Raw genomic sequence first — 22,133 nt, 5'->3', positions numbered from 1 at the left:
CAAAGGAAGAACTGCTGGCAAGCAGCAGCTTGCTCAGCCCCTCCTGTCTTCTGAACCATCCCAGGATGCTCGGAGTGGGCACAGAATCTCATTACCACCCTACCTTCTCCAGTAGAGACTATGCTAGCCCCCTGAGTCCCAGAGGACTCAAAAACATATATTTAGGAATGTAACTGTATTAGTGCATGTCCACTTCAGTCACTGACTGATTCTGGAGTGGGAATAATTTTAGGATGCATCACCCATCTGTCATCCAGAGCTGGACAATGGTCCCGACTTTTACTCTATAAAATATCAGGGAAATGAAATTTGAAAGGAAGGCAGGTGTTTGTATTTAAGTTACGATTCCTTTTTTTTTTCTTTTCCTGGAAAGATCCAGTCCAGTTATTGTGGTTATCAACTCAAAACTACTATTTATAGTTTCTAATACTCCACCTTCAAATAGAAGCAGTAAATCACCTCAGACTTCAATGTTCACCTATTTACCTCACCATTTCAACCCAACTGGTCCCAGCTTCTTGACTATTCATTATATTATGCTATTACCATTTCTTTCCATTACATTCCATTATGCTCATATATATGCATATATGTATCCATACACACATATATACATACATATATGTATTTGTATGTGTATACTATCTTCTGTAAAGTATGGTGTCACTGGTGCCTCCGTATTGTTTTCCATTTCTTTTTTTTTTTTTTTACGATTTTATTTATTTATTCATGAGAGACACACACAGAGGGAAAGGCAGAGACACAGGCAGAGGGAAAAGCAGGCTCCACACAGGAAGCCAGACATGGGACTCAATCCCAGGTCCCCAGAATCACGCCCTGGGCTGAAGGCAGCGCTAAATCGCTGGGCCACCGGGGCTGCCCCTCCATTTCTTTTACACTCTCCAAGTGCCTTTGGATGTTCAAATAAAGAGTGATCTTTAAACAAAAACCAGTAACCACAATATCATCCAGAATGACTTTTCTTTTTTATTCTTTGGATAACATTGTGTGAAGAACCTGACACAATATTTTGTGAACATTTGTATTGAGAAAGTGCCAAACTACATTTTTATAACAAGAGCAATAACAATAATGAACATAAACATTTTCTGCAGGATTGTTCTCCCATGGATAGATTTATTTTTAAAGCTCTAGGAGCTGATGTATAAAATTTCATTATTTATATCATCTTTACATTTTAATCAATCTGGATAGTTCCTGAAATCAGCAAGATTTCTCAAATGATGTAGAATGTTCTCTCTCCTTGTCTTTACTCCTCCTTTTTTTTTAAAAATCTCATTTCTATGAAAGACCTCTGGAATAAATTCCTTACCCCTAAAACTGATATTATCCTTAAGTTGTATGCAGTGCCCTCAGTTTACCAGAATCATAAAACACCATCTCCTAGAGCCAGAAGAGGTTCCAAATGAACCCCAGATAACACTTTATTGCGAAATTAAAAAATACTTTCAGGTGAACCCTAGTAAGTTGAACAAAGACTTTGAAACAAACTGCCTGGGTTTGAATTTTGGCTCTTACACTTACCAGTTGGATGACTTCAGGTAAATTATTTAATATCTCTGTGTCTGTTTCTTCATCTGAAAATGGAGGTACTATTACTATCTCTCTCATAGATTTGTTCTGAGGATTAAATAAATTCATATTAAAAAAATAAATAAATAAATTCATATTTATAAAATGACTAAAACAATAGCACCTGGTAAGTAATGTCACATAAGCTCTTGCTATTACTGTCATTTTTATTATTATGTAATACATGAGGCTAGTACAACATAAGAACCATTATCTCTTTCCTAGAAAGCAAGATAAGAAAATAAAGTACCAAGTTTTCCTAGATGCTGAACACTCAAAAAAAAACCCACCACCCCAAAAACTGTTTAAGAGAGAAAATCAGCTACCTGAGTTATTGGTCGGTTGTTAAAGGCATCCTTACCTTGCAGAGATGCACTTTTCAGCTCAAATTAAATTTCTGTCCTCTCTGGAGTTGTAGAAAGCTATTAAGAGCCCTCTTTCTGTTATAATAATTCCTACTCTTGAAACTAATAACCTTCCTGTTATTCTCGATGTCAACATCACATTACTTCAAGAAATCAAACTTTTCAACTACCTTCAAACCTAATGACACCATCTCCTTTCTGATGGAGCTGCTCCCAGCCACTTATCGGACTTTGTTATTACCTTGACTTAATTCTTAGACTCTTGAAATATAGACCATGGTTTTCTTTATTTTCTGCTAAAACTGATCTTGACCCTCAGCATAATCTTCCCATCCTCAATACATTTTGCCCACCCACCTCTCTGCTTTTGTTTGCCTCATGGCTCTGGATCTTGGATCCACTTGCAGTGTCTGAGTGAAGATGGAAGGAGAACACTCACGCAGGAGAGAGGCACTAAAAGATGGGGCTTTAGGGAACAGACTCTTTATCAAGGGAATCTGAGCAGCAAAGGCAAAGAAGAATCCAACACCTGAAAAGAAAACAAAAGACCGGGGTGCCTGGGTGGAACAGTGGGTTAAGCATCCAACTCTCAATTTCAGCTTAGGTCATGATCCCAGGGTCATGAAATGGAGCCCTGTGCTGGGCTCCCTGCTCAGGGAGGAGTCTGATTGAGATTCTCTCTCCCTCTGATCCTCCCACTCATGCATGCTCTCTCTCTCTCTCTCTCTTTATCTTTAATAAATAAATAAATCTTTAAAAACTAAAAGAGTGAAAGATCATGAGCCAATGAATGGTGCAATGCATCATATTTGAGGGATGACGCTAAACTATAAACAGGAAAATAAATGGCAAGGTCAAAAGTAAGGAGGACTAGAAACAAGATAGGATTGGAGCCCGTGCTGGACTTGGGCGTGCATTTCAAACTAAGCCAAGAACAATTCAGGAGTGTTGGAGGCCTGGAGTTGAGGACTCCTGACTCCAGGCTTCAGGAATAGCTTAAAGGAACCGTGCTAGGCCTAATGCTCATTCAGCCACAATCCCATTGTCAGCTTCAACAACACAGCTTCCTTTGACTCCCCCTCCCCCGTTTCATTTGTCCACACGTTTTTGAGCTAAATTCACCTCACCAAAAACCAATTCAACATTTTCCTGTTGCTTACAATTTTTGTTTCCATCCCGAGGCTGCCTCTCTCTATAAATAATATATAATATAATACATATATACTAACTTCTCATCACATTCACCATTATTCCTAACAATCCAGATGTTCTCTACACTAAGATACAACTGGAAAATATGAGAATGGGAACAAGTGTGTCGGTAATACTTTTTAAGAAAGGCTATGTTGGATTTTAAAAGGCTTGGCAATGTAAAATTTGGGCTAAAATAGTCCCCAGAGGTATGCACTGGGTATAATAGAGACGAAGCCGAGAGCTGATGGAGCGTGTATGGTAAGACAAAATCAGAAGACTAGGGATGGAGCCCAGGAGACGACACATGGTTGGGCGTCAGGAATTTTTCAGGAGACTGGTCATGATAGATGAGTGTTACTTGTGTCTGGTCTAAGCTACTCACCAACTCCGTACTCAGGTTTGAGATTTTATAAAGAACAACGCAGAGTGCTGCGAAGCATCAACATTTTTAATTCCTCCTTCTTCTGAGATACTTTCTGTAATGGCAAGTGTCAGGCTTGGTGAGGTTTATGACATTTTCCTCAGGCCCTGCGCTGCTGCTGAGTGGGACCTAGGGCTTGCTGTCACATCTGCTTTCCTTGGCAAGCTGCCAGTTCAGAAGTGCACTGGGACCTCCAGAAAACCTACTGAGGCCCTCCTCCTAGCTCTCACAAAACAAACGGGATACTACTTGTCATTAGATGGTCCTCCAAGGAAAAATGCGTGTATATCATTTTTGTTTGCATGTCCTGCCTATACTCTTGTGCTTGGCCCACTGCGCGGGGAGGCTATTATTTTCTTCTGGACTGAACTGTGATGGAGACATGAACGTATCTGGAATTTTTTAGCTACAATACTTTACTAATTGCTTTCTGCAGATATGTAATAACAGGAGAATTTCTGGCAGAAATTTAATTTGGCTGAAAGCCTGAAGTTGACTGGTTTCGCTTCCCAAGCAAACATTTTTGTTCCGTTCTCATTTTCACTTGCTCATGCGGTGTCCTGCGGAGCATTTTTGGTGATGAGCTGGATTTCATTGTGGGACACTCACAGGTTCACAGGCAAGAAGTTTATTTTTGCTCCCTCCTGGAAGCTTTAATCCCAACTTTCACATCTCCGGGCTGCTTAAATAACTTCTGTTGCAGAATTTGGAACTTGTTTTCTACTCTTTAAAAAGAAGTAGGAGAGAGAAAGCAACAAAATCTCTCAATAGGAACCATCGAAAGATGGGCATTGAATCTTGCACTATGATTTCAAGACAAATTCATTTGGTAAATGCTTACTGATGGTCTAGCGTGTATCGGTCATGATGTCAGATGCTACATACCTGTGAAGTTGGTTGTCTTCATCTCAACTGTCCATCTGCTTCTTCAAAATCTAAGAATTTTGGCTTCAGATAATAATAAAAATTTAATAGCCACTTCTACCAAAATGTTAGGATAGATCCCACTGCTCCTTGTTAGGGAAAGCACAAACATCGTCCTTAGAAATGCTTTATATTCCTCCTACCCCAAAGGAAGGGCACATAAGGAACATTTCTGGCCACCATGTGGTACCCATCCTTCCATGTTCACAATGTATGTAAATCGATGAAGCTAACAGATTCTCTGACTGAAATCATGATAGGTAAGCCCATGTAGGCCACCGTAAGAATTAAAAGATGGAAACAGATGCTGAGCTCCTCGCTAGTGGGTGATAACCTGCAGTTGTCATTCTGTGTCTAAAACTTAAAAACTAATATTTAAAGACAACCAAAGAGATGCTTACTTTACAGTCTGAGTTCCCCCTTCCAGGTGAGTTGTCCTAATACAGCAACAGGCCAAACTAAGCTGAAATGACTTGTCCATCTGCCCAAGGCTTTTGGTGCCTAAAAAGTGACTCTATTTTAAAGCTTCATGTGGAATTTTACGATAAAGCCCAATTTCTAAATTTTGAATTGCTTTTTTACATTTCACTCCCCTCAACCTCCCTCCTCTCACCTTCTCTTACACTTGAGTTTAAATACCATTGGTCTAGGAAAACTTTTGTTTGCAAGTTTTAATTAAATTCTTTGTTGTTCACAGATGTCACTGCCTTCATGTGCGTGGAAAGAGCAAGTTTTTAATCTGAATAACATTTAAAGGGTGATTTTTACACTTCACCCTTTAAAAAACAGGAGTGAAATAAGCAGCATAAACTGATGGCACACTTACAGGACTAGGTTTTGAATCTGAGAGAAAGGAAACAAATGCCAGTGCCAAATTTGTAAAGATAAATAAGTATAAATAAATTAAGGGATGATGAGACTGACTAACTATGTTCTTCATGTGTATCTTAAGCAGGGCAGACTATTAAATTACGTCCGCTCTTTGGACCGTTCCTAGTACAGGCATATCATTAGGAAACTGACATCATCTTGTTCTTTTGAAGTTACAGTCTGCATTTATATGCAAAGGACGTGGAGGGCACCTTAATGGTGAGAGGGAGAATGACCCAGAACCTGACTGATTCCGAGTTGTGATACTTTAAAATTATTACACTTTAACTTATAAACACCCCTCTTCCCTATTTAAAAGACTGTTCAAAATCTATAGAGCATTTTCTGGTGTCCCTACAACTATGGAGACAGGAGCCAGAAAGCATCTGGGATAGTACAAATGTTTGAACAAGATGCCGATTACCTTTCATTTTAGAGCACATTAGAAGAACCTATAGCTTTGGTAAGAAAGACGGTATCCTACATGGATTCTTAACACTCTACTGAACATTAGCCCTTTTGTCTTCCTCCTCAAGATCCAATGATTAAAGACCATATCTTTTTTACAGTGTTCATTTTCTTAGGTGGAATTTTTCTAAGTACATGACTCTCTGAAAGAGTCAATTCACTTCCAGAAGAATCATAATGAGCAATATGTTACGTTATTTCAGCATTTTCTCTTTTCCCTCCATTGCTTAGGTTTTCCAAATAATGTTCAGTAAAGAAAGTGTAGAATTAGTGTGGGTTCCCTTCTTTGATCAAGCCTATCACCCATTAAGTTCAAAAGAAAAAAAAACATATCAAAGGATCTGTTGTTTGTAGACTTGGGCAGAAAAAGCACTTTAGACAAAGACTTAAGGTCACTGAAAAGAGTTTGTATAGATTCAGAGACCAAATTTCTGAAAGACAAAATGCTGAAATATATTTTACTACTCAAAGAAAAAGGGTGATCAGTAGGAGAAAAGCTGCCACAGCATCAATTGCCTAAGTTGGAGTCAGAATTTTATGATTTGGACTTTCTTTTAATATCCTTTGTCACATGCTAACCTAAGGAGAGGGTTGAAAGTTGGAAAGAGGGTAAAGTATAGGGAACTCCTTAAAACAGATCCAGAAACCTCTGGCTGATCCAGAATGCAGTTGACACAGAAATGATTTAAAATAATAGTTGGGAAGTAATTAAACTGCCTGCCTCTGCCTACATGCAAACAACTTAAAGGTGGAGGTGTTTCTCGAAGGGAGATGTTTCTCGAAGCTACAGATTATGAAAGCGTCATCATCTCCCATGATATTACTGTTGCTCATGTTTGACCTGTTGAGTGCCCAACAGCATACTCAGAACTAAACAGGGCAGTTCAGGGCACGTGAACTAGCTTTGTATGGATTTTTACAAAGCCTCTGAGAGAAAAAAAGCAGACGATTTTCAGGAAAGATAGACTCTAAGCTAGTGTGCATGAGTCATCTCCATCTATCAACAAATTGCTTTGACCCCAGGATAAAGTAACTTTTGTGTAGTCTGGAAGTCCTGATGGTTTTAGAGGTGCTGGTGGACGTTTTAACTAGTCTGTTCCTGCACGGCCTTTCCAAGGTAACGTTTGCTGCTAATCACGGACCGAGTTTGAGGACTCTCTCTCTGTGGTTGAGAAGTGATTATATTTGCTTGCCACTTCTCAAATTCCAGCCAACAAAACAGAACAAAACAAAACAAAGCACCAACAACAGAAAGAAGATGGCATTCTTGTCACAAAGGCACTGCCCAGTAGTAACTGAGCCAGGCTTGAAGGAGATTTGGAAACGGGACAGTCATAGGGAGTTTGGGCAAAGAAAAAGCAGTAGGAATAAAGAAGGAGTACTTGAGGAAATAAGGAGTGAGGAAAAGAAGTTATATCAAAAACATAGCAACTCACAGAGACATGGAATAATGTAGAATGATATGAGATTTGGGGATTTTCTGGAATAGGGACTGAGAAGAAAAGGACGGAATTCAATTTAAATAGAAGGAATACGCAAAGAGGAAGAAAGTCTGTATTCAAACTAAATCAATATAGTGACAGTTCTACTTAGGGGTTATTTAACACTTAAAGAATGGTACTTGGTGGAGGTATTTAGAAGTACTTAGCAACGCGTAGGTACCTAGCAGAGCAACTCTGGAATGGATCCCAATGAGGAAACCTAGGACCCTTCTCCTTGCCTGTGGTAGGCAGCCACGGGGCAGCAGAGATGTAGGAAGTGACCCCATCCTTGCCACCTGGCTGGTCCAGACCAGGGTTTGCTGCACCATGACCACTGCTCAGAGGCTGCATAAGGAAATGAAAAATGTTAAATAACTGAGTGATAGTTTCATGATTTTACCTACATTGCATAGAAGAGAGAGAAATATGAGGAATGTTTTTTGGGGGAAAATAGAATCAATCTGTCCCTATCATGTGATATACTAGGGTGATTTCTATGAACTTTACATTTTCAGAGTACAACTTCATTGCTCACTGGTGAAAAGATGGTGATTCATCAGTATTCAAATACACATCAATATTCAGTCTTGGCACTTTGAATATCACATACATTGAGTTAGCAATTTCTTCTCCTTATAGATTTTCCTCATCTCTGTAGCCATATGAGTAGGACTATGCCAACTTCTTTGCCTCACTCTCAACGTGTAGTTATCCATTCCTTCATGACTTATTGTGTTCTCCTTGTTTCAGGAAACATGGTAGATATCTGATTTATAAGGAGGAATGGAATATCCTTACAGAAGGCTTTAGGTTTAGGTGGATCAGAGTCAAGCCCTATCCTTTTCACTTACAACTTTAAGCCTTGAGAAATTTCATAACCTTTCTATCCTCTGACTTGTGTTGGTTCAGATTATCTGCATGATCACACTTAGGAGATATAATAACACATAGAGTGGAAGCTAGTGAGTATTTATCATTACTATGTGCAAGATATTATGTAAACTCTACTTTTATAAGATTCCCTTCAGGCAATCACAGGTTCTGTTATCATGTTTATGATACAGGGAAGAAGAAAGAGGCTTAGAAAGGTTAAACAATTTGCTTAAAGTAAAAAATGAGTGCCAGAAATAGGTTAAATAGTGGGTTTTCTGGGTCCAGAGTGGGTGTTTAATCTGCATGTGGGTCTGCCTCCTGATGGTTAAGAGCCCAAGACAGAGCCCAGAGTAGAACAGGTTTACAAAATTAACTTAGCTCTACCCTGGGCTGGAGGGACTTGCTTTTTGGTGGAAAGTGACAGAAGTTGGGGCAGGGCTGGGGGGCAAGAAACTCAAGGATACACTAAAAAGCAACGTCATACAAATAGAAGCATTGCCAGAGAGCGACTCACTCACTGCCTGGGTTAAGTGGGAGAAATCTGAAGGGAAATGGAGCCTCATGGTAGGTTACCCGCAATGTAGGTAGGTAGGTAACCCCACTAAATAGGATTTGGCTTGATCCATCTTAATTTATTCCATCTTGATATAAATAAATGTGGTTTGGAGGGGGTGGGGATATGGAGTGTATGCCACCAAGTTCCTCAAGAGTCTCCTCCTTAGGAGGGCCGCATTTGGTGTATCTTCAGACAAGCCAACTTCCTTAGCAGGACCAGCCATCTGGAAGCTTGTTTTATTCAGAAGTCAGCATGCTGAAATGATGCAACCTGTTGTATTTCTGTTTTTAGAGATAAGGCCAGATCAACGCTTCTTAGAATACTGTATTGAGGATCTCTCTGGTGGTTTTTTTTTTTCTTCTCTCTTCAAGTAGAGTAGGGCTGAATATAATTCATGCCCAGCCTTGAGCACTGTGCTTGGCCCATAGTAGATGGGCAGTAGATGTTTATTGAATGCATGACTAAAGCCTTAAGAAGAGAGTTTACCAAATACCTTTACTGTATATCTCAGATGCAGATTTAAACAAAGAGGATACTGTGATGAGAGTCTGATACCAATTCCCATATTGGAGTGGAATAGATCAATAGAAAATTTGGGCAGTGATCCTTGCTTTGCATTTCTCTTCCCTTAGAGTAAATTCCTATCTCTACTTGTTTGAATGGATACCTAAACCTGTCTCCAGTTTGATCTCTGAAGTGACCAAGGGAATATAATTGAAGAATTTGCTTTCATTTCTAATTCTAAACTCAAGCTTATGAGGATGTAAAAAGAGCCAGTTAGAGTCACAGATATTCAACTTTATTGGTTTCCCTTTGACATATGCCTACATGCACTAAAATAAATGTTTAGAAAGGATTTGTCTATAGATGTTTAGGAAGCAGAAAGGAGGATTCATAAACCTCAATTAAAAATGCTCTTTCTAATAAAATGTTATATCTCAATTAAAAATATTCACATAAGAGACCTGTGTAGATAGAGTTGAATAAGTAGCTCAGAAATACCTGAACTCAATTCTGGACTCAGCCACTTATTATATGATTTTCTCTTTTGAGTGTCACTTTCTTCATCAGTTAAGTGGAAATACCACCTATCAGATATGGTTGCTGTAAAAATTAGATGTAAATGTAGATGAATCAGAGTATACGTGAAATGCTTAACACATAATCAATATTCATTAATAGACAGTTATCCTTGTTATAATGCAATATAAACTTGATTATGCTAGGGGAATGTCTAACAAGAGACTTATGTTGTAAAAATATGCACCATCGATAGGCATTTAATGGTTCCAATTTATTTGACCATTTCAAAGAAATTTAAGTCATTCTATTCAGTTATTGATTTTTGTAACTGAGCAATTCTTTAACTAAACTGAACAATTAATTTAAAAATATTTAATAGCAATATGATTAAATTTCCAAATATGCCCAAGCTGGAAATATTACTATACTGATAATTATCTAATTTCTGACTAAATTCTATTCATTCATAACTGCTTTAGTACAAGAAGTAGTTTTGTGAGGTGATAGGAGCTGCAGAAAACAGGACGAGTCTATATGACAATATGTCATTACAATTAGAGATGGCAGGTCTCTTACCCAGAGAGATTAAAATCTAAATGGACATTTAAACCTAGTCTTATATAAGAAGATGGATATTTCTGGGGGGGGGCATAAGGAATAACTTTAAGGATGTTTCTATCACAAGGTGCTTTGTATATATCAATCGCTGTGATTTGGGAGAACTGGAACTAATATGATTTAGAAAGAATCCACCCTGTGGTGATATCTGACTTGGGCAGTGCATGTAGATGTACATGAGACATTTGCATACTTGTTTCCTATTGCTGCTGTAGCAAATTACCATAAAAGTAGTAGTTTACAATGGCACAAATTTGTTATACTGCTGTTCTGTAGATCCAGACTCCAAAATGGGTTTCACTGGACCAAAATCAAGGTGCTGGCTGGGCCAAGAGCTTTCCAGAAGTTCCAGGGGTAAATCTTGCTTTCTTGCATTTTCCAGCCTCTAGAAGCTGCCTGCATTCATTAATTCACGGGACCTTTCCTCTACTTTCAAAGCCAATAATATAGAATCTTCACTGCCCTCCCACTCCCTCACCTTCACCCCTATCTCTGCTTCTGTCTTCATCTCTCCTTTCAACTGTGGCTCTCCTGCCTCTCTTTTTCATTTATGAACATCCTTGAGACTACTACGTGGAACCCACCTGGATAATCCAGAATTATCTCCCTACCTCAAAACCAGTAACTTAATCAGACCTACAAAGTCTCTTTTGCCAACGAAAATAATGCATTCACGGATTCTGAGGCTAAGGATGTAAACATCTTTAGAGGACCAATATTTTGCTTACAAAATTGCTGAATTTTGTCTTCTTCCTCTAACAGGCAACTAGAAATACAAGATCTCTTCCAATATCTGGTGAACTGGGAGAGTACTGGTTAGGGAAGTGTTGGTAAGGAGGCAAGAACTAATTCTTTTTATTAGCCTGAGAGATTATCTATTTGTGTTAAGGTATAACGCATGGTAATCAGATGAACAAATGGATTTTGAGGAAAGTGACAAGTGTACATACAACAACATAGAGCATTTGGAGGGAATAAGACTATAAGGAGGTTAAGTTAAAAGATTGAATCTGGTTCATTCTGCCCATAAGCTGGATGGATGCCACAGTACAGTTTTTGTGCTGTCATGGCATACACTTTCATTCAGTTTACTCTTTGCCCTTCCTCTCTCTGTTTTTTTGTTTTTAAGAACTGTAAATTAATGTAAGATTGTGTTATATACTTACTCTTTCATTTTATTTTCCATCTATTTCTTGGTTTTATAATATTCAAATGAATCAAAATATATAAAACTCAAATTGATTACAAATTGAGGTGCCTGTGTGACTCAGTTGGTAAAATGTCTGAGTCTTGATTTTGGCTCAGGTCATGATCTCAGGGTCCTGAGGTTGAGCCCCTCATCTGGCTCTGCACTCGACACAGAGCCTGCTTGAAATTATCTCTCTCTTTTTCCCTCTGTCCTTCCCCCTGCTCTCTTTCTCTCTCTCTCTCTCTCTCTCTCTCTCTCTCTCTCTAAAATAAACAAATAAAAATCTTTTTTAAAATGTGATTATAAATTTGACTTGGCAGCAGCATTCTGAATGTTTAAGAGAGATGAATTTTATTATTAGCTGAGGGATATGCAGATATTAAGAATTATAGAAAACTTATTCATGCTAATGGCTGTGAGCCAATGCTATGTCCATCGGTATGATATCCTGTTCACAGATCTGAACTGGGTTATAGATCATATATTTAGATTTGATGGAATTTAGTCCATCATTCGCCCAATTGAGTTCTAAATCAATTTCCCTGAGTACTAAGCAGTTTACTTCTTTATAATGCATCCGAAATGCAATAGCAAGGCTATGGATGTGTCACTGAAAGTGCATTCGCCTGCTTGAAGCTGATATCTGTGTTTGCGTCAGCTTTGTGGGCTTCCGCATGGCATGCCAGCTTTCTGCCTGGCTCTTAGTTGGGACTAAATAAAGATTTCTTGGACTGACTTTAGAAAATTTGAAAGAAAAAAATCATTAAATTCTCATTTATTTGCTCAAGAGTTCAAATTACTATTAAACCTTAGAATTTCTTTTGAGTCATAAGATAGCTGAGTTAGCTATCTAGGACAATTTTTTATGTTTTTATTGTATATACAGCATGAGTCAGGTCACAACAGAAAAAGGCATCTCTTTGTTGTTTGAAGTTTCCTTTGTCTATTTACTGGGAAGTGATTATTTGGGTTTTGGACATGTGCATTCCTTGAGAAGCAGCACAGACTTTGAAAGTCACAGAACCTGAGCCAGCCTGTGTGGCTTTCCCTTCCAGCTCAGAACCGCACCAGGCACCTGTCCTTGAGCAAGTTTTGTGACCTTTCTGTGTCTCCATTTCCTTATCTGTAAAATGGAGATAAAAAATAAAAATAGTCTCTACCTCATAGGGTAGTTGAGAGCGCTAAATGGATTAATGTCTGACACATAGAAAACACTTCATATATATTTGCTATTATATTTTTACTTGTGAAGATATTTTACTTTATGCTTTTTTATGCTTAGAAAGTCCAACTGAAATAATTTTCTACTTCTCTAAAGATTTTTCATCATTTTAAAAAACATTGAGGTCTCTACTCTATCTAATACTCTGTAACATGCCATGAGGTGAGGAACCATTGCATGTTTTCCACAAAATCATTACCCAACTTCCCAACATGACTCATCGGTAATGCTGCTGTCTCATGCCATTGGTCTTCCACAAACTCGTGTGGCCACCTCCTTCATGTTCCAGTACAGATGTTCTACTTCTCAGGATGCTTTTCCTGACACCTGCTTGGTGACACGCCAGAGTGGATTATATCCTCCCCTGTAGACTCCCAACCCAGCTGGTGCAAACCCATTAACTCTTGCATTATAAGTGCCCGTCTTTCTTTCCAACTAGACTGAAAACTCAGGAGCAGAGTGAATGTGTCATGTTCTTGCTGTAGATAAACCAAGAGTTGTTTAATGATAATGAAGGAATATATTAAAGAAGCCGTCTTAATTATATAATGTGAATTATTTCCTTTTGAAATTTTATGTGGTAAAGATGGAGGGAGATATGTGAATGTCACCCACAGCAATTAGATTCCCATAAAGTTCTCCTTTTTCTGGTTATTGATGGTGTTTCTATGTTTCTGTACTGTGCTAATCCTCATGTAGAGACCTACAGTGTTACAGCTTCTTGGTCGATTAGTATCTTCCAACTGCTGATGGCCCTCTATCTCATTTAGTACACTTTGTCTTTAATGATATTTTGCATGAAAAGAATATAGCCATGATGACTTTTCTTCATTTTATATTTGCCTATTACATTTTTACCCAACGCTTTCTTTTTTTTTTATTTTTTTTATTTATTTATGATAGTCACAGAGAGAGAGAGAGGCAGAGACACAGGCAGAGGGAGAAGCAGGCTCCATGCACCGGGAGCCCGATGTGGGATTCGATCCCGGGTCTCCAGGATCGCGCCCTGGGCCAAAGGCAGGCGCCAAACCGCTGCGCCACCCAGGGATCCCCCAACGCTTTCTTTTTAAATTTTGTGTCTTGCTTTAGGTTTATTTCTTGGGGGTTGCATATGGTTGGATTTATTTGTTTGTCTTTCAGTGTGGAGTTTGACCTCTGTTTATTTTTATGACTGTTACATCTGATCTTATTTCTACCTTCTTGCTTAGGTATTATATGTTAAGGCCCTTTGTTTTCTTTTCAGCTGACTTTTGTTACATGGGCCGTCTTCTCACACAAGTACCAACTTGGATTCATACAGGCTCTAGTTCACAGAACTAAAACTCCAGTAACCAGTAACCAATTTTCTGATTCCTTTTAGTATTCAGTGTTATAAAGAAGAGATCTAAGGTTGTCTGAATTTTGTTTCCCCACTGCAGAAACTCTTCATTTATCTAGATAATTGCAGAATTTTTCTCTCTCCTTGTATTCAAGTTTTACAAGGATTTACTGCTACATCGGTGTTTCAATTTTAATTTTACTTCTAGATTATGGTAAATATTTTAAATCTATGCCTAAATTTTATTTTCAGCAATTTTTCTTCTAATATATCTTATTTGTTCTGCCTCTCCCCATCCCCACCCAGCCTCTCACTGCAACGCTATCAACATACAGTTTGGATTTTGTGCTCTGTTCTCCGAAATCTCCTTTCACATTACTGTTGATGTTAGTGATTTCTCTTCCACAGCATGTATTATTCTCTTTACTGCCTTCAATGTGTATTTAAACTCTTCTATAAACTTTAATACCCCTAGTTCTTTTCTCATCTCTGACAGCTTTCTTTTCCTCTGATTTTTACCTCGGCCAGGTGCCTGTTGTAAAATCAGACACAGCTAATATCAGGTTTGCAACACTAGCAAGTGGTCTGTCAATGAAATGCAGAGGTCAAAATACCTTTTACTTTATTTTAATTACTTCCACATAATCCATATTGGATAGGCAAAAGAAAAAAAATTCACAAAAATTTAAGACAGTTTTGAAGCACTGGTGTTTAATATCTACCTTTCATCCAGTTACATCCATTATAATATTGTTAGATGGTCATCCTGTCTATAAAACTTTATCTACTGCTACAGTTCCTAGATTTTGAAAGTTAGAAATATTTACATTTAGAAAATGTCTGGAGATGGAATCTTGCTTTATAAATAAGATCATTACAGAGCAATTGACTTTGTGAACTGTGCCACACTGAGTATTTTTCTGAATAGACATTTTTCTAACTCTAACTGTATTTTTGAGCAACTCACTGATCCCAGCACTATGGTATGAAACCAGTGAACTTTACTTCCAAATTCTTACTCTGTGAAGACCTTAGGATCATATATACAATTTATTACTTCAGATTTCTAGACAATTATTTGTTTAATAGGAAATGAAGATAGATTTGTTATTTGTCAATGTTGTAAGAACATATCCTTTTATAAACCACTGAATTCCAAATTTAAAATTTCCTGAACAGCTAGTTAGAAGAATGGCTCATAATGAATTCTTTTGAAATGTCTGTTAATATTAATCTGTGCATATTTCTAAGAATTCTTTCCTTTATAGTAGAAGTTGTGAAATTAGAAAATCCCAGAGTGCATTAATTACATTGACTATTCCTCATTGTTTTCTATATCTGACTTCTTAGAGCTATTATTTTACTCCACAGAAACACAGAAGGGTGACTATTCATGCAATCCTTCTGTGACTGACTACAGGCATGTGAATAATTGGTCAGGAAAGGAAGAGCATTCTATCTTATATTGTACTACTTTGCTTTTTAAAAATTCCTTAAACATGTACTCTCCATTAAAAGTAAAATTCAGGAAGGCATAATGAGTTTTATAACTGGGCAAATTTTATTGATTGATTTAGTTACTTTTCAAAAACTACAGAAAAAAAGAATATATTTTGAACTCAAGAGGGTAGATCTGTAGTCACACAATCTCTCATGATTTAAGAAAATAGAAATATATACATACACTTAACATCCATATATATGTATATACACGCAAACATAAGTATATAGAAGTAGACATAATTTAGAGCTATCTGTGGTATATTACAAAAAATAATAATATAAATCTTTTCCCTAAGAACTTCAGAATTCTTCTTTTAAAAGACATTCTTACCCTTAATATGTAATCATTTTCATGATAACAGATTATATTTTTTAGTATTTCATTTTCTTTCAAAATGCTTCCTTACATGTTCTTTCTGGTTTATAGGATTTCTTCTGTTAAGCAAAGAATGAATATTTTGGGTGGATTAGCAATTATTTTCTCATCAGAAAACAAAAGAAAACATTTTATATTTAGGGTACAATGGAGTCTATGTCCAGCTATGCCATTAACTTTAGAGATTTGGGAGAATTCACTGAACGTCTTTGGATTTTAATTTACTTACTTACACAATGACTTGTCCCTAAACCCCAGAGACAAATCAGTTCAAGTACAAAATCTTGCGATAATATTTATAATGTTTTCTAACAGAAATGATAATTCGAAAAGTTCATTTTTCCCTTTTTCACAGACCACGTTAGACTTATGGCATGTTCTTTCACAGTCTGATTTCCATACTTACAGGTATGCAAAATTTTCCCTATTTTTCCATAGGTATTTTGTGACAAGAGCATCTTTATTTGTTCTTCTATGTCACCTAAACCTATTTCCCACTGTTCTCCAACCTCAGTTATCAGTCAAGCCTTCTGAAATAGCACAGTACCAGGTCAGGGGACCAATGTCCCTGTCTCCTTCTCCACCTATCCCTAAGAAAGGGACTTTCTAGAGCTTCCTTCCTGAATAGCACAGTTGGTTGAGCATCTGATTCTTGGTTTTGACTTAGGTCATGATCTCAGGGTCATGAAATCAGGTCCGAAGTAAGACTCCACACTCAGCATGGAGTCTGCTCGAGATTCTCTCTCTCCCTCTGCCTCTCCCCATTCTCTCTCTTAAATAAATAAATCTTAAGGAAGGGGGAGGCTGTCTTATCAACTAAAAAGTTATATCAGGTGTCATCAGCATCAAGGTAGGAGCAGATAGATACATCACCTTATAGTACACTGGGCAAGAAACATCACCTTGTTTATCAGGTGAAGCAATGGATTGACATTGGTTTAGAAGGCTAGGAAACCAATATGGACGCATCTTGTTAACTCAAGGTAAGTTTTCTACTTTATGACTACCTGTGTAGGCAAAGTTATTGATGGGAAGGAGAGAGAAATTAAAATATAATGTCTTTTCTTTGTCCAAAATGAAAGCCCACAAGGTGATAGAATCCAAATCTCTTAATAATCCAAACATTGATGTCCTGACCATTAATCTTGGGCAATTCCCAGTAGGATGAAAAATGATAAAAATCAAATATTTTAAAAATAAATACCACTGCAAATTTTAGCAAAAATAAACTGCTGACTTTCTGTTAAGATAAATAAGAAAATGACGTCTTTTCATGAATGATATACAAAATGAAATTTATATTTTAATGTGGAGAAACTTTAGAGAATCATGTCCAATAAAATCTATGTAGTGATCACTCACAAAAAAGTAATAGTACAATTGAATAGAAACTGAATCCATCTGTATAGATAGATAGCCCACAGGGTAAAACAGAGATATATTTTCTTTATCATGTGAAAGACTTGCAGTGGTATGTGAGAATGTCTTTTATCAAAATCAACTGGAGGAATATACTTTTGTATGGATACGAGGTTTTGAATGACAGGTGAATTTCAAAAATAACTGACACTTGTTATGAACAAGTCAATGTTGTACAAATCATAGCATGTATATATCACAACTTTGTATTCCTGTATATTTTGTGGGGTTTTTTGAGAGCATGTTAAGTAAGAAAAATAAATACAATTTTAATCGAAATATGTGAAAATGTTTATTTGAATAAGAAGTTCCTATGGGGGATCCCTGGGTGGCACAGCGGTTTAGCGCCTGCCTTTGGCCCAGGGCGTGATCCTGGAGACCCGGGATCGAATCCCACGTCCGGCTCCCCGTGCATGGAGCCTGCTTCTCCCTCTGCCTGTGTCTCTGCCTCTGTGTGTGTGTGTGTGTGACTATCATAAATAAAAAAAAATAAAATAAAGAGTTCCTATGGAAAACCACACACACAGGGAGCCAAAAAAATGATTTTTAATTTTTTTCTGGGTCACAAAATTTGTTCTTATCTGCTATTTTATATATAAAGCTTAAAAGAAACTAAAAATCAGGGTACCTGGGTGGCTCACTGGTTGAGTATCTGCCTTTGGCTCAGGTCATGATCCTGGGGTCCCATAGGGAGCCTGCTTCTCCTCTGCCTATGTCTCCCCGTCTCTGTGTGTGTCTCTCATAAATAAATAAGTAAAATATTTAATAAGAAAACTAAAAATAGAAAACGATGGTTCAATGTGGGAGCTGGGGGAGGAGGTAGGAAGAAGAGGAAAGGGAAGGAAACAGCTTGGTTATCTGTCACTTGAGATTGTTTGGGCCTTGGTTTACAGTGGTTAAATCAAGCCAATCCAAATAACAAATACATGGAAGAGCCCTATTCTATGAGTTCCAGAAACTATGAGTCCTAAAGTGAAAGGCAGGGGGTGTATGAATGAGCTATGAATATACATGTATGTATGTATGTATCTATATGTAGATATGTACCATACACTGATTGGGCCCAGAAAGAGCCCTTGCAATGATTTCAGAATTAGATTTCTTTAAGAGTGAATAGTAAACCATCAGGCAAAGTGATAATAGCAAAGAATACTAGATCAAATAAGAAATCTGGTTTTGAGACCAGCTCTGGTCTAAAGAGAACTAAACCATGGAGAACCCTTGTCTTCCTTTCACATAAGGGAACATTTAGGCATGTTTCCATATGCCTAAAAGGAGCTGGCTAGATTAGGTTGGACTATATGATCTTTAAGACCTTTCTGTTTCTAACAACTGTTATCCTGTGATCATTCAGTCAGTCATTCACTCTGTTTCCAAGCATGTAATTCCTATTACCCTGTATTTTTGTCAGGTAGATGGCTTAAATGGGAAAATATCAGGCCATCTGAAATGGGTGACTGACAAAGCTTTTTCTAACGGTACTATTATTTCTTTCTCATGTAACACATGTCTCTGTGAATAAAGAAATAAAGCCACAGTCTATAATTCTCATGGCAATCATTTATTTTAGCTACACCTATCTCCTCGAGTGTTAAGAGGTGGAGAGAGAACCAAAGAGCAATTTTTAGACTTGCTTACGATTTAGTCCACCTATCAAATCTGTCTCTAATTAATTGTGTGATCATGGGAAAGTTTTCTAACCACTGTGACTCTCTATGGTCTTATCTATAAATTTCAGAAAATAATAGCACCTACCTCATGAGGTTGTTAGAAAAGTAAATGAGATAGTGCTCTGGCAGCATTTAACCTAAATTCAACACCCGGTGCCTCAGGAAAGTTCATTATTAACATCAATAAGCTCTTAATAACTATTTTTCATCAAAAAAATCATAGGAGTAGGAGTGGAGACGGTATTTTTGCCTGGCATTCACATGAGCATATGCTCCTATACAGGCATTTTGTAGCTTTGCTTGAAAGCTTGAAGAAAAAAGAGTGATTGTGGGACATTGAATACCCAGTACTGTGAAATGTTGCAGTCTGTTTTTTGAGAGCAGATATTTAAAATGCCTTTACTGTTCATAAGCTGATGCTATTTTCTTTTCAAAGCCTGAAACACGTATCTGAGCATGCTACGTTTGTTTTCAGTGACTGTTGGCCCTAATAAGCCTGCGAGCGGATTTGCAGAGGACGGTGCAGCACAGAGCGAGGCCGTGTCAGACCTCCAGGAAGCGGTGTCCTTGAAGGAGCGGATGGCGAGGTACCAGGCAGCTGTTTCCAGGGGTGACTGCCGCAGCTTCTCCGCCGATGTAAGCTGCTCCTGGTGGTTCTGGGCTTTCGGTCTGCCCTTCACACACCCTCCTTCCATTGCGATACACTGGGCAGGGGGATAAAGTACAGAAAGCACAGACATAGCATGAATCAAAGTCAGAGGATGTGAGTTGAAGCTTCAGCACTGCAACTTATTCTCTGTGTGATCTTGGGCTACTCTCTGAACCCCTCTCTGAGCTTCAGTTTGCTTAACTGAAAAATGGGAATAGCCATCTACCACAGAGGGTCTTAGGGGGAAGTCAAAGAGACAATTTACGTGGAAGCCGTAAGGCAGGGTATAAATGTGTTATTGTTGCCATCATTATCATTTAACCTATAGCTATTCTCCTCAGGAAGGTTGGGAATTAATTTCAGATTTTAATAATATGGGTCTGCATGCCGCCCTCTTTGGTCTCATGTATAGTTCATTTAAATTCACTGGCAGTATAATTTTTTTTTTTTTTTTTTTTGCTTTTCTCATTTCTCTGTATGCACTAAATCCATTAGGAGTAGCTTAATCAACATAGAAATGAGGGAGATTAGCAATGTAGGCACTCTGCTAAACCAATTATGATTATAGGAAACAGCAGGATTCAGTAGGACCACCAATTTTTAGAGCCAAAGCATAATAAAGTCATATTCAAAAGAATTTGTTGGGTTCCATCATCTGTGGCCTTCAATCCACAGGGTTTGATGAGTCATTTTATTAGTAGCAGCTTTATAGCTTAATGGAATATAAGGATACTCTTTTATAATTATAATCTCCAAATTAGCAAAGTTGTTCATTTAACCGAAAGAGAAAGAGAGGGAAAGAATAGTCAAGAAGGGTGGTGTTCTAAAATAGCTACTCTTAACATTCTTCTTTACAAATTATTTAGAGACAAGGATGACTGTGCCAAACTCATTAACAATATTGTAATTCCAAATGACATTTAAGTTTTTACATAGTCATTAAAATCCATTTTAGAAGCAGCGTGGATTTTGAATGAATGTACAGAAATCACAGAAGTAGCTAGCTCTCTTCCAAAATAAATAGTACCACTTCAGCGCCTCCTGCCAGTCTTCTTAGATAGCACCCCCTGCTGGATCATTAAGGAACTTTACTACAAAGTAGTTTCAAATTGGAGAAAAGATTCTTGGGGAAACAGATTTTGAAAGTACAGAGCAAGAGATGGGTTATTTAGTAAACAGTTTTTTAAATCTAGGAACACTTTGACTTTTTCAGGCAGTAGGAGAATACACCATAAGACAATTTTTTTTTAAGATTTCATTGATTTGTTCATGAAAGACATAGAGAAAGAGAGGCAGGGACACAGGCAGAGAGAGAAGCAGGCTCCTTGCAAGGAGCCCAATGTGGGACTCGATCCCCGGACCCCAGAATCACGACCTGAGCCAAAGGCAGACACTTAACCGCTGAGCCACCCAGGTGTCCCCATATGACAAAATTTTATTTATAATGTGCTAAAAAGAAAATATTTAAATTGGGCCCTAAGAAAACTAAATTATCCCCACTATTTAATACAAAACAAAATGTTAACACTATTATGAAGATAACCTACATATAAAGAATTTAGTAATCTTTCTCTCTTCTCCTGCCCATTTGCAGGCAAAACAAACTGAGGGGAAGTGACTTACAGAAGATCATGCATTACTGACAAAGCCAGGCTAAATTCCTGGTCTCTGGACTCCTGTCCTCTTTTTTACTGAATTCAGCTGCCTCCTCTCTCATACAAGAAAGCATCTGTGGCCCAACAAATGCCTTATTATTTGGTTTAGTCCTAAGTTAATATTGTGTGGGAGGGGAGGAAGAGCACATGTATTATCTCCAAGAAATCCTGGTTAATGTCTAAAGAAAAGCAAAATAACTGCCTCGCTGCCTTATCGGGTCAGATGCATCAAATGTCTATTCGATTATGAAATCATGGAAACTGCCTTTGACGACATTTCTATTTACACAAATAACCCCAGTATTTTACATGTAAAATCTGGAGGTCTCTGATTGGGAAAAATTGAATCCATTATATTTCAGTTGCATTGAGATCAGTTTCTCCTGGTCCTAGCCTCAGCCGGATGGCATTTGGTTGAACCTAAATAAAAGTCATGCCCATGGAAAGGCAGTGGTCTGCAGGAGCGTCCTAGAAAAGAAGGAGGTAACATTTGTTAAGCAGTAAATTAAGATGCCAGATTGTGCTGGCAATTTTATTTCCTTTATCTTTTTTAACACAAGGAATATGCGGAAAATATAGTGTTATTCTCAGTTTAATAAGAAATGAAACTTGAACTCTAGTCCAAGGTGTTAAGTGTTAGAACTGGGGATTAGAATCACTGTTTGGTCAACTCCTCAAATTATGTTATTTCTCCTATGCCCAAGGACCCAAGGACAGTTCTTTATAATGAAAGTAGATAACTGTGT

At 37.8% G+C, this 22,133-nt stretch overlaps 1 protein-coding gene across 2 annotated transcripts in view; it reads left to right on the top strand.

The window, feature by feature from the left end:
- The window catches only part of XIRP2 (xin actin binding repeat containing 2), a 74,436-nt gene that overhangs the window by 5,094 nt on the left and 47,209 nt on the right, over positions 1 to 22,133 (top strand). Inside the window, exon 2 of one of the 2 annotated variants that reach the window (XM_055308361.1) lies at positions 19,559 to 19,719. In XM_055308361.1, the coding sequence (XP_055164336.1) occupies positions 19,663 to 19,719 (57 nt within the window). In that variant the 5' untranslated portion in view covers positions 19,559 to 19,662. Of the gene's footprint in view, positions 1 to 19,558; positions 19,720 to 22,133 lie in introns of those variants that run through there. The other variant, XM_055308362.1, reaches the window with a different exon arrangement.

This window comes from Nyctereutes procyonoides, unplaced genomic scaffold, assembly GCF_905146905.1.
Source record: "Nyctereutes procyonoides isolate TBG_1078 unplaced genomic scaffold, NYPRO_anot_genome, whole genome shotgun sequence".
Lineage (NCBI taxonomy): Eukaryota > Metazoa > Chordata > Mammalia > Carnivora > Canidae > Nyctereutes > Nyctereutes procyonoides.
The sequence above is the reverse complement of the archived record's forward strand: the minus strand, read 5'-3'. Positions and strand labels throughout refer to the sequence as shown.